The sequence below is a fragment of the Amblyomma mixtum genome, chromosome 8 (assembly GCF_055824585.1).
Source record: "Amblyomma mixtum isolate Tamu chromosome 8, ASM5582458v1, whole genome shotgun sequence".
NCBI classification, from domain to species: Eukaryota; Metazoa; Arthropoda; class Arachnida; order Ixodida; family Ixodidae; genus Amblyomma; species Amblyomma mixtum.
In genome coordinates this window covers 123002297-123015384 of record NC_143019.1, presented here as the reverse complement: position 1 = coordinate 123015384, position 13088 = coordinate 123002297, and the positions used below count along the sequence as shown (strand labels likewise).

The following is a 13088-nucleotide window of genomic DNA, read 5'->3' as shown; positions in this document are numbered from 1 at the left end:
AATGCTAACTTTTCACAACATTTACTACCACAATCATGAGCTAAAACGGGATCTTCTATCTGAACTATCATTCATATCACCTCGCACCGATCATCGCCACAAGGTACGCATTCCATACTGCCGAAGCAATGCATACTTTAATTCGTTTATACCGAAGACGGTGAGGGATTGGAACCACCTACCCACCTTGGTTGCCGATATTTCTGACACCTGTTTATTTAAAAATGCCCCGGGAAACAATGTGTTTGACTAGGCTCTTTTGTTACCTAATGTGATATGTATTTTGTTCAAGCTTACGTTTCTTCTTTCTTTGCTGTATTACATTACATTTTGCATTTACGTTTTGTTTTCATTTTGCTGCATTGTCTTTACTTTTTTATCCACTCCCTTCTGTAACGCCCCACTGGGGCCCTGAAGGTATTGTAATAAATAAATAAGTAAATAAGATATTGCACTGTGATTTCTTTTGATCTTTGCCGAATCCACGTCTCCTTAGAAACTTTCAATGACCTAATCATCATGTCTTGATGTAGGCGCGTACGCCTGCACCACCTTCAGTATGCACCTCTTATTAAGCCTAATAAAGAAAGCTGCGACCCTCTCATTAATACTATAAAGCTCCTCTATGTTATCCTATATCATGATTGATGAGGAATCCCACACCTAATTTCTCGTCTATCTGCTAATCCGCGATAGCACAGTACGTACTCGACCCCCCCCCCCCTCCCTTTAGTACTGTATACTCCTCATCTAACCTCCTAACCCTCCTAAGCCCTATGACAGCCCATTACCCGCTAATTCCTCCAACAGCACAGCTAAGCTAGCCTCTCTGGATAAGGTTCTTGCGCTGAAAATTGCTACGTTCAGTTTCCAATGGCGGCCTGTCCGGAGCCAGGGATTCTTGGCACACTCCGATGGGTCACAGGTCTGACCGCCGCCTTGGTCAGTTGCTCCGTAGCCGCTGGGGACTGAGGGTCGAGGGTTAATTTGGTTGTTCATGAATAATCACTGATTTTCCTTCTGTTATTTATCCCATAGAGCTCAAATCTCCGGTGAAATGTTTAATGACGAGCACCGTAATTTCGTTTGTTTTGTATATGGCGCTTATAAGGACCGTATAGAACAGAGTCCATAAGAATTATATAAAAAAGGCATATGGATACGGACTAAGGTCGCGCACACCATATAAAAATGCAGAATTTATATAAAAGCATAGAGAAGCCAAACCGAGATTAGAGGGCGAAATACAGATTTCCAGATATTTTTCAGTATTTGAGGACTTCATACTCTCCTTTCCCATATTAGTGGTTCGCGAGGAACGTTTCAGTAGGATTATATAAAACAGAGCTCAGGCGTCTCATTATTAATCCTGTCATCCATTGGACGAAGCATTCAGGTGTTTACGGTCTGCGTGTTTTTCCCACGTACAGATCGGGGAGCCAACTCTTTACCAGTTCGTCTTCGTCGCTGGGCCAACCAACTGCACCGTGGCACTTGACAAATTCAGTCGCACAAGCTGCCAGCTGCAGCGGGAAACTGTGAGCAGAAACAATTTGTTTGCTATCGTTACGCAAGTGTTTCAGTTCTTCAATGCCGGCGCTAGTTTTCTCGGTTTGTTATATGTGAGAATTCTTGCGTATATTCATGCCAGAAAAATGAGTAATCGAAAGGGCGTACTGTACCGGGCCTAAGAATGCAGACTATAAAAGAGTGGCACTGTTGATATCTCAAAATACTGTTGATGATAACAGACTGGCACCGTTGATATCTCAAAATATACGAAGTATAAAGAAACTGAGCGCCTGGACTGCCTCATAGCACGCTAGGGTGCGCCCTTCGCTCCGTTACGTCTTTACTGCGTACAGATACACTTCCTAGGACAGAAAGCGTTGAGCTTTAAAGCCCAGGAATGACAAAGCAATTTGAGGTCTCGCTTCCTGCATATGTGAGCGCTGCTAATTTTCTATCTTTGATAATGTTGCTAGTGAAGCCAGGCTAAGTTTGCTTTCTAATGTTCTTGGTTATTCGCTGCCGGCGCGCAGTCATACCTTTTCATGTTTGCAGCTCATTTTTTGCTAGTTTACTTTACAGGAATAACAATGACCCGAGGCGAGAGCCTCTAGATAGTTTGACAACGTTAGAGAAAATTTCGCGCCTTGCATTGGCAGTTTCCAGCCACAGTTCACTTTAGTGCGGCACAGAGTGACAGGCATACTGATCCACAGAATGTCAAGTGCACTTCCTACTATCGCCAGCCGCGATGTCTTTCTTACTTGGGGCACATGTTCACTCGATAAACGTTTTGATTTTTGCTGTAGCTGCATTCCCTGTCGTTTATGAGCGGACGCGAGCGTGTCGTTATAGGCCACGCTTCAACACGTCGTAACAGATTTCCATGCTCGTTCTCACGCTCCTCTTTCAAAGTGGCTGCGTTCGTAGTGATGTTTCTACTAGCCGGAATTACATTTACTATTCTTTGAAAGATGTTCACATACATTGATTGAAATCTGCATGCTTCTGTGTACATTCGTTATGTTAATCATTCCGTGCGTTGGTCGCGCCAGGTAGGACCAGGCTGTTTCCCGAATTCACTGAAGTACAGGTTATTCTGACACTATCACTTCGTTTATTCAAAATATTTTTTTTTTAAGTTTTAAAGCGAAAGCTATCATAGCTTTGGTTTAGCCATATAGCCCTGCATCCTAGCTTAGAATCTACAGCAGCAGCGCTAATCCTTCTATTACTTGCAAAATTTTTTATCTGAGGTAAATAACTTGATTACATAACAGGTCGCCGCCTACCCAGCGTGACAGCTGGCAAAACGCAGAGAAATTTTCCTCTTCATGTTTAGAACAGAGGAAAAACAGTGCCAATGCAAATAGGAAGAGGGAAGGAGGGTGAAAGGTTTGTAGGTGACCAGGGAGTTTATGGCGAGAAGAGAGCAATACGCAACAGGAACATGACTGCCACGAGAAGAAGGAAGAGCGTGGCTTCCATGTAATAAAGAGTTTATGGCAAGGGCGAAGGAATGCGAATTCTGAGGGTGGTTCCGGTGCAGAAGGAAGGGTTGATATAATTAAACAAAACCATAAGAACTTTCGCGGATTGATGTGTTAAACCGATAAGCCTAGAGCACCAAAGTTAACGCCTAGGTAAATCTCAAGCTGGCTAACATTCCCCTCATAATGGCCGTACGGATGGCATCTGTAAGCAAGTTTTAGAAATAGATTAGGAAAAAGCCATGCTGTATAAATTGGTGACGATACCATGCACGTAATTAAAATATAAAAGAGAACTCTTTACAAATGAAGCCAGTTGAAGCATGTTAAATAATTCATACCGCGGCTGTTGGTACATATTTTATTTCGCAGCAGGCTGAGGTCACGGATAATTAATAACGCTTTAGTCGTTTCTGCATTCCTTCAGTTCTCTAGCTGAAATTTATCGAACGCCGACAGTTCTCGATTCGAGCGTATCCTACTAGCAAGTGCCACTGTTCTTGCCGGAAAAGGAATCTCGGCAACTTTAAAATACCACCGTGCTAAAGCGCGCGCTGGGCACCCGTGCGCACCGCGATTACACTTCTTTCCATTGACTATTATATTTACGCTCAGTTTGACTTAGAGATGTATTGAGGCAGGAAACTTGACGGCGCTGAAACTACCCTTAAGAGTTAATTGCGAAGCATTGCCGCTTTTTCACACAAGGGGTCAAAACTATCGCACTAAATTAGCGCTTCTTGGTACTTTAGAGCGGCACGGTGTAAACCTTGCTCAGTTACGGCATCCTCTCCCGCTTTTGCTGCTCCCTGCAAAAACGCGTTGCAATGTGCTTGTGTTCGCGTTTCGAGGAGGAACGCTGAGGTCACATAGGGCGCTTCTTCCGAACAGCCACGAGGAACGTGACCCGCATATGTATAGTAGCGCGTGCCTGTTTTCTTGGCAATTGGCTCCACAAGCGGCCCTCACACGCGCCCATTTACACTCTGGTTGGCAGTTCGACTGCCGATTCATGGCTGACTGAAGTTGCGGCTATCAGTTTTGGGTTCGATCTTACACTGATTCTAAAATAATCAGCTGCACACATTTTCTGCAATTAAGGCATTCACAATCTTTGTGCAAGGAATTGCCTCACTTGGCCAACTGCCCCATGCGCGCAGGTTGCATGATGTGCGCTCGCAGACATTATTAGACCATCGGAGGGTAGCTAATATGGTCTCTCGAGAGATGTCTTCGACTCGGCGTCGCAAGCACAACCGGAAACTGTCTATAAAGTGACAAATAATGGTGGTGGTTTGGCACCCAGCTTTAGCCGGTCGCAAGCCAGAGAATACGTTGGAGTCGAAGTATGGGTACAAAACAAGCTTTATACAGCAAAGAAAGAGCACAGAAGAATTACGCAGCAACGTTTACATAGTGTGGAGGTCGCCTGAGAGGCAACCGCGGCCTCATTCATCAGAGGGCAGCTGGAGAGGAGATAGCGGTGGTGCTGCAGCGGCAAGGTCACAGGTCATTCTCTAGCTCGTGCTAGCTACCCTTAGGCATTTTGCCACTCCCGGCCGCTCGGGTCGCTACAGAGCTCCCCCCCCCCCCCCGATATCATTAGTCGGTATGTGTCAAAACAGCCGTGCACGGTGTCCGGGGTCCGAAAGCGAGGCCCAGGCGGGCGACTCTTCCTGCGGCGTTGCGGCCGAGCTTTCGGTGGGCGTTGGGGGCCGCTTAGTGCCAGGTGAGGAATGTGTGTCAGCCTGCTAAGTGAACCCAGTGCAGGCGGGTCTGGTGCAGGTGCAGACGGCCGGCGCATGAGGTGCGGCGCAACAGAGATAGCTAGGTGTGCCGGGGGTCCCAATAGTCGCGCAACTCTTGCAAGTTTGAGCTGCCCGGTAACCAGTGGGGTGGCTGCGGGTGGCATAGCGAGGTTTGAGGCAGGGGAATGGCTGTGATGGACGGCATGTGGCTGGTGAGACACACAGCCAGCCGTAAGCTCAGTGGCTTCAAAGGGAAGGGTGGCCACACGAGTGGCACCCGTGCCACTGGCACCGAAACGCCGACGAGGTACCGGCAATAGGAGGCGGCCTCGGCACTGAGACAGCAACAGGGGGCACGTCCGCTGGCCTGGTCAGCCTAGGGATCTTGCTAAACGGCGACTGATGAAGCTGCAGCGCGGTAGGAACCTGATTCTGCGGTGGACGAGAGGTTGTGTGCGCTGGTCTCCCGTCGAATTTACGTTTGGCGGTGAACGATCCTGTGGCATCAGGCGTCTTTGAAGAGTTGAGCACTGTTGGACTTGGTGTGGTTTCAGGACAGGCGCTGAGACCAGGCGCTGACACTGGTGGCACCGGTCAGGCGTTCTTATCCTGGTTTGTCGGACTTTATTGCGTTGCGGACCGTTGGATCTGCTGGAGGTGTGGCGAGCAGGCATGCGCTTTGTCGAGAGCACTGAAGCATCAACTAGCCGCGGCTTCGACGTCGGTGCAAAGGCCTGTGGAGCTGTTGGCTGTTGTGACGACGCAGATAGAAACGCCGAAAGCAGCGACACAGATGCTGCTGCAGAGCGTTCCTAGTAGTCAGGAGGCGGTGACGACAGCGTCACTGAAGGGCGCTGTTGTGGGGACTGGCCACAATTTGTCTCTTGGTGCGAACTATTGCAATGAAGCCTAGCAGGGGCGTCATGGAGCGCGGTCGCTGCTCTACAGGAAGAAGTGCAAGGATGCAGTTCCAAAGATGCGCAGAGGGCAGTCGTGAAACAGGACGTGCGGCAAAGCTCGAGTTGATCCTACCTGCTGTGTCGTGGAGAGGGACTGCCGTGCCGGAGACGCTTGGCAAGAGTGGCGGGCAGACGGCCAGGGCTGCCGAAGTGGACAGTGTTCTAACGAAGCTGCGTAGGCGAGAGTGAGGCTGGTGCGCGTCCAGGAGCTGGCAGACTCGAAAGCGGGTCTGGAGCGTCGTATGGCGAAAACGGGACGTAGCAGGTGCCGAAGGCCGCCAGGTCAGTCGCGAGCCGCTCATCGTACGGCAAGGGGCCCAAGGCAGGGCAGGCGATGTGGCGCAGCAGGTTTGGTGGAAGGATATCGTAGAGGTCTCCATGTCGGAACGGCTGGATGGTGATGCCGTTCAGGTACCACGCAGCCTCGAACTGAGCTAACCACCGGCCCACACCCTCCGGCCGGAACGCCGGAAGCGATGGATCGAAGCCTGGGTCCTGCCAGTACACCATCCTGGAATGTCGCTGGGGAAGAAGAGGGGTTGGCCGGGTCACTACAACGTGGAGGTCGACTAAGAGGCAACCGAGAACACATTTGTTAGAGAGCTTCTGGAGAAGAGATAGCGGCGGAGCTGCAGTGAAAGCGTCCGGCCCTGGTTAAGGTGAAGATAATGATGATGTCCTCAGGCTTAATGGCACATAAGCATGCGGGGAGATTGTTGTTGTTTACTCTGAAGCTATAGCCCATGCCCACGGTGGGAGATCGGCCAGGGATTGGCGAGGGCATTCTCTAGCGCGTGCTAGCGACCCTTATTCTTCTTCGACATTTCGCCACTGCCGGCCGCGTGGGTCGCTACAATGTAGAGAGAGAGAGAGAGAGAGAGAGAGAGAGAGGGAAAGGCAGGGATGTTAACCAGAAAGGATTCCGGTTGGCTACCCTGCACAGGGGAAGGGAATGAGGGGAATTAAAGAGGAAAGAGAGAAGTAAAGGGAAATAATCACAGTCTGTCAATTAAGGCAGTCGCTCTCAAAAAGGGAAAGAGTGCCTTGTAAGCCTTGATAGCAGTTGACTGTTGTGGCCACGGACCGAGGATCTTGGCCTCTGTACATATACATATACTGTACATATACATATACATATATGTAGCGAGTATATGTACAAGTACATATACTTGCTACAATGTAACTCTTAGGAAAACATGCACCATGGTCTCCAAAAGAATGAAATGCATGCAATGGAATACGTAACAAAGGCAACAACACAAGAGAGATCTTGCAATCAAAGTGCACTAAAAGACGAGATAGACAAACAGAAGATAGCACAATTTCCTCACCTGTCCGATGATCGGTGTGTAACCATGAGGATCTCTGGGAGACTGGCGGGCGCTGCCTCACTGGCCCGTGGTTGGTTGGTGGGTGATGCTGACCTGGGAGAAGTGCGGCCGCGCTTCTTTGTAGGAAAGAACCACTAGAACAACTGCACGGGCTCAACGAAGGCGCTAAACGCTATTCATAGAGAGGAAGCACCGCCTCTGTTTGCCACTTTGCGTCAAAGCAGGAGCGCAAATACATGTGCCGACCACAGCACAAACGCTTTTGTCACCTTCTAACCGCGCGCCCCTCGTCATTCAGACATGGAGACGGGCTCAGCAAAACTCAAGACGCTCCCTTATGACCTGGCATCGCCACTTCCGAGCGAAGTGGAGAGGGTATCACAGAGCGCGCTAGAAGTTACGAGCCATCTGGGCAGGGGGGGGGGGGGGGGGGGAATCGGTTTTGTTGCAAGGTTCCCGATCCTCCTGCGGCGCGCGGAGGTGAGATTTCTTTCTTACCGCGCCGGCTTTCCAAATGTGCGCCGATATATGCGGCAGCAAGGCAGTGCGTCATGATCCAAAAACCCTTCAATATGTGCCGCATGAAGCGGGAGGGTTCGGGGTATCTACATGCCACCGCATCCACCACAGTCGGTTATGCGCAGGTGGTTGCACTGCACTTTCTACGCATGCCAGCTATCTGTATAGGAGGTTAAGAAATCATTACCCAACATCCTGTGCAAGCTGAGGGTGACCCATCTCGTCCACCCCAGCCATACCGTCCGCCTCTACTTCTGTCATTATCGTTCCGCGTTGCAGGCGAAACGCAAAAGGTGCGCCTGTACTGTGTGGTGTCAGTGCAAGTTAAAGATTCTCAGACTCTCCCTCAAATCTCCATGTCTTTCCTGATGGCGTGGATCAGGCGTCCCAAGGGACCTGAGGCAGTTACTGCGCATTTCCTTTTGTCACAGACCACAAAATTTTTTATAATGCTATACCCCCGCATTCTCATTCTTGCTCTCCATTCTTTACCGCCCTACTGTAGTAGTTCATGGTGCTGTTAGCTTTGCTGTAGCTCTGCCGGTTTCTGCTGCTGTTCGCTTTGTTACAGCTTCGTCGGTTACGCCGTTAACGACGACGACGCGGAAGCCAAAACGGGAACACAGGACCTGCCCTCTTGATCCCCAGTGCTAACTAATATATCAGGAATAAAGAAGATGATTCAGCACGTCCACCAACGACGACGAAGCGCTAGCGCCGCCCGTGGAAGGCTCGTCCTGGAGAACTGCCGCTTATGTGCCGGGGCCTCGCCTCGCTGGTTCCTAGACGACTTCCGCCCAGGTCTTCGTCGCCAGCGCTTCAACGTGCCAATAAACCGCTCTACATTTGGTGGAGGTGCTGGGTTCACCGTTCCCCATCACTGTGGACCTTCGCAGTCGCACCATCCCGATGTACAAGACCAGTCAACAGCCCCCCCCCCCCTCCCCCCCCCCGCCGTAGCCAGTCATCTGCTCCGGTGCCGTCCGGCAGCGAGACCCCGCTGTTTTCAGCGGCCACAGCGACCAGGATGTGGAAGATTGGCTGGAATCATACGAACGGTTGAGCCGCCATAACAACCGGGATTACAGCGTCAAACTGACAAATGTTATATTCTACCTGAGCGACGTAGAGAACCTGTGGTTCCGAAACCACGAGGCCGACATTCCCACCTGGGCCGGCCGTTCTAAAGAGCACACTTGCGGAGGTTTTCGGCCGTCCCGCCGTGCGGAAACTACGCGCTGAGCAAAGCCTGCGCGTCCGAGCTCAGCACACGGACGAGACTTTCACGAGCTACATTGAAGATGTAGTTGACCCTTGCAAGCGTGTCGATCCGGCTATGTCTGAGGCTGACAAGCTTAAGCACGTCATGAAAGTCATCGACGACGACGCTTTTCAGATGTTGTTGGCGAAGAGCCCCACCACCGTCGCCTCGGTTTATACCCTGTGCCAAAGTTTTGACGAGTTGCGCAAGCAACGTCTTTGCGGTCGTCGCCCTCCCCCGCCTGCCGACTCCACCTCTGGCCTGCGAATCAACCACGACTTACTCGCCAACATCAAAAACTTCGTTTGGGACGAGGTCGCCCGGCAGCTCTGGCTCATATCTAAGCCACACCCGTCACCGCCCGTCCTCAGTCCTGAGATCCGGAATGCCATTACGCAGGAGGTCACCGATGCACTTCCTAGCCTTCGGCAACCGGCACCCTTGGCTCCCCAGGCCGGTCTCCCCAGTTGCCGCCCCGTTAAGCTACGACCCTCCAATAAGCGTGCCGCCTGCGCCCGCACCCGTGCCTCTCACGTATGCCGAGGCTGTCAGAAGACCACCACGGCCGCAGGCCCATGCATATGTTCCTCCTGCGGTGCCTGCGCCTGTTGCTTCCCGACAGCGTTTCGCGCCCGCTGTCCACAATCTTGGCGCACGGCTGACAACAGACCGATCTGCTACGCCTGCGGTTTTCCAGGCCACGTCGCTCGCCTCTGTCGACGTACTCTGCCTGTGCTTCTCCACCCCCTTCCGGACTGCCGCGATACGGATCGCCCCTTTCGCCTACCTTTCGAACCACCCCTTCAGGGGACCTCACCTGACCGCGCACTTGGTCACCAGCCCTACGTTTCCCACCGCTCGCCCTCCCCTCACCGCCGCTCCTTGTCGCCCATGAGGCGTCGCCCCGTCCCCGCCGATTCGGAAAACTAGCAGCCGCAGTTCCTGGGGCACGAACTGCGCTATCATCGCCCTGCTTAAGTCCTCGCCTTTCACCGCCGAATCTTCTTGACGTGTATGTAGACGGCATCAAGACACTCGCGCTTGTGGACACTGGGGCAACCGTTTTTGTCATTAATGAAAACTTCTGCCGTTCGCTTCGAAAAGTTACCACCCCATTTTCTGGACTCTCCCTCTGTACAGTTAGCGCCGAGCTCGTTCATCCTTCTGCCGCTTGCACAGCACGCGTAGTCATCGCCGATGGTTGATATGTTGTCGAATTTTTAGTTCTCCGTGTAAGCTCCCATGACGTCATCCTTGGCTGAGATTTTCTATCCCGCCACAGCGCCGTCATTGACTGTGCCCGTGCGCATGTCATTTTTCTACGCTCTGTGATGCGCCCTTCGAAGAGCCTTCGATTCGCCGTGATGCTAAGCTTGCTGTCGCCGAGGACACTCACATTCCCCCTGACAGTGCTGTGCTTGTCCCTGTTTGCGCCGCCTCTGTTTCTGACGCCACCGTTCTCTTCACGCCTTCCCCCATCCTTGCTTCTCGCCGACGCCTCTCTGTTCCCTTCGCCGTCATCGACATTCAACACGGTGCTGTCGCCATCCTCGTCTCTAACACCTCCTTCTCTGCGTCCTCCCTGCTCCGTGGCGAGTGCCTTGGCCATTTTGAAACCGCTAACTTGATCACTTCCTTGGACACCGATGTGACCTCCTCCAGTCCCGACATCGCTGCCCTCACCCCACGTGGCGCTACTCCCGATCACCAACTGCCATCGGACATTTTCGACCGCTCTATTGACCCCGCCCTCGACACAGCTCAACACGCGCAGCTTCTTGCCCTGCTCAACCAGTTTCGCTCATCGTTTGACCACCAGTCTTCTTCATTGGGCCATGCGACCACTGTCGAGCACCACATTGAAACCGGTACCCATACTCCTCTCCTTCTGCGCCCCTACCGTGTGTCACTTCCCGAGCGCCGCCTCATCGCTGAGCATGTGGACGACATGCTACAACGCGGCATTTTCAGCCATCTGCCAGTCCTTGGTCATCCCCAGTTGTGCTGGTGAAGAAGAAGGATGGCTCGATACGATTTTGCGTCGACTATCACCGGCTCAACAAAATTACGCGCAAAGACGTCTACCCGCTACTACGTATTGACGACGCCCTTGACTGCTTGCAAGGCGCCTAATTCTCCTCTCTGGATCTCCGTTCCGGCTATTGGCAAGTCCCGATGTCTGAGTCCGACCGTCCTAAAACGGCATTCGTTACCCCTGACGGCCTATATTAATTCACCGTAATGCCATTCGGTCTGTGTAACGCTCCCGCCACGTTCGAACGAATGATGGACAACATCTTTCGCGGCCTCAAGTGGAACATTTGTCTCTGCTAGTTGGATGATGATGTTGTGTTTTCGCCCGATTTTCCGACGCATCTCCAGCGCTTGCGCCAGATATTGAGCTGCCTCACCCGTGCTGGCCTTCAACTTAACCTCAAGAAATGTCCATTTGGCGCCCAGAAACTGACAATACTCGGCCACCTCGCATCCAAAGATGGCGTCCTACCTGATCCTGACAAACTACGTGCTGTGGTATTACGCCCCTGCGGAGCATAGGAGACCGACACTAACGGCTCCATTGCAAGGATAGCTTCTACTTCTGGGAGTCCTCCTGACGAGGGGTTTGCACGGATAAGAGCCTTGATGGCTGCAAACAGCATCGGAATGAGTAGGCTTGTGATATCTTGTTCAGAGTTTCCGGTTTGCTGCCTGTCGCTGATCTTCCTGTCATGTTGTGGCGCCTGAGGCTCAGAGCGAGCGACGCTGTTTGTCGGGTCTTGTGCAGTGCACTGCAGCAGCTTTGATGAAGGAGAAGAACCAACGGACTTCCCACGCTTCTTTTTTACTGCATCTGCTTCAACAGTGAGAACTTCGCCGCAGCTGAAAATCCACAACATCTTTCGTACATGCACCATTTTCCAGTGGAACGCTCGCGGGCTACGCTCTAAACTCTCAGATTTCCGACAGCTCGTGCGAGCGTACCGCTTCCCCTTCATAGTCATCTGTGAATCACGCGTCGAGGAAACTTTCCGACTCCACGGATACTATTTCCATCATTCACAACGACCAGATAACGTCAGCAGATTGCTGATAGGCTTTCGCAAGGATATCCCGGCCTCATCGGTTGATGTCCCGCCTCACAGCGACAATGAATACGTGTGCGCTGTCACAGTTATTGCCAGACAACAGTACACTCTGGTTGGAGTATATCTTGAGCCAGGCACGCCATTTGATGCTATGAGACTTGATAACGTGATAGCAAGGAGGCCCTCACCGCATATTATTTGCGGAGACTTCAATGCTCATAATGAAATTTGGGGCAGCTCACATACATGTGCCCGAGGTGCCAAGCTTGCAAAACTTCTCTCCAAGCATTCAGTTCAGCCATTAAATGATGGCAGCATCACCTACCTCCGAGGTCCGACGACTACCAGCAGCATCGACGTGACATTTATCACAAGTTCATTCGCCCACAACTTTGGCTGGTGCACTGATTTGGAGACGCGCGGAAGCGACCATTAACCAATCCTCATATCGGCTTTCCATGCGCAGAGGAACGCAAAGAAATTCCTTACAAAATCTACAGACTAGGACGCATACAAGGGCGCTGTAAGCAGAGGAATCACTGCGGCAACTCGCAATGAGGAATTAGCATCAACAATGGCGTATTGCCTGAGAGCGAGTCACAAATTACAACTAAAAATGATAGCCTACCTTCAAATGATGACACATTTCAAAGGCTCTGCGCTATACGCAGGCGAGCTGAAAGGAAAGCTCTGCGCACAAAAAGGCTCGATGACCTACGTGCATGCCGACGGGCACAACGTCACATTCGACGCTATATGGATAAACTCAGTCGGCAAAAGTGGCGTGACTTTTGTTCTACGCTGGATGTGCGCCAACCAGTAACCAATATTTGGCGGATAGTTAGAGGTATGCGCACGCCACCTCAACAACTCCACCCCTTCGCTGCACTCTCCCTTCACGAACAAAAATCTATAAAAGAAGTCTCAGAAGAATACTGCAGGCTACTGTCGGCAGGGTCAGGGCATTCGACACTCTCCGCAAATGGTCAATCAGGCATCCCAAAGGCGGCAGTGCCAGCGTTAGACCTGCCTTTCACAATGGAAGAACTGTCCACAGCTATCGCGGAGACAAATAGACACACGTCTCCGGGTCATGATGAGGTGACCTATGAAGCCATTCCAAAGCTACCCCACACCTCCCGTCTTCGACTCCTGGAGTATTACAATTCTTCCTGGATGACTGGT

General features: G+C 51.7%; 1 protein-coding gene across 1 annotated transcript in view; it reads left to right on the top strand.

Moving 5' to 3' along the window:
* LOC149334186 (uncharacterized) overlaps positions 1 to 13088 on the top strand; it is a 38474-nt gene that overhangs the window by 12736 nt on the left and 12650 nt on the right. Inside the window, exon 2 of the mRNA XM_089557882.1 lies at positions 1431 to 1538. Coding sequence (XP_089414008.1) covers positions 1431 to 1538 — 108 coding nt within the window. The remainder of the gene's footprint in view (positions 1 to 1430; positions 1539 to 13088) is intronic.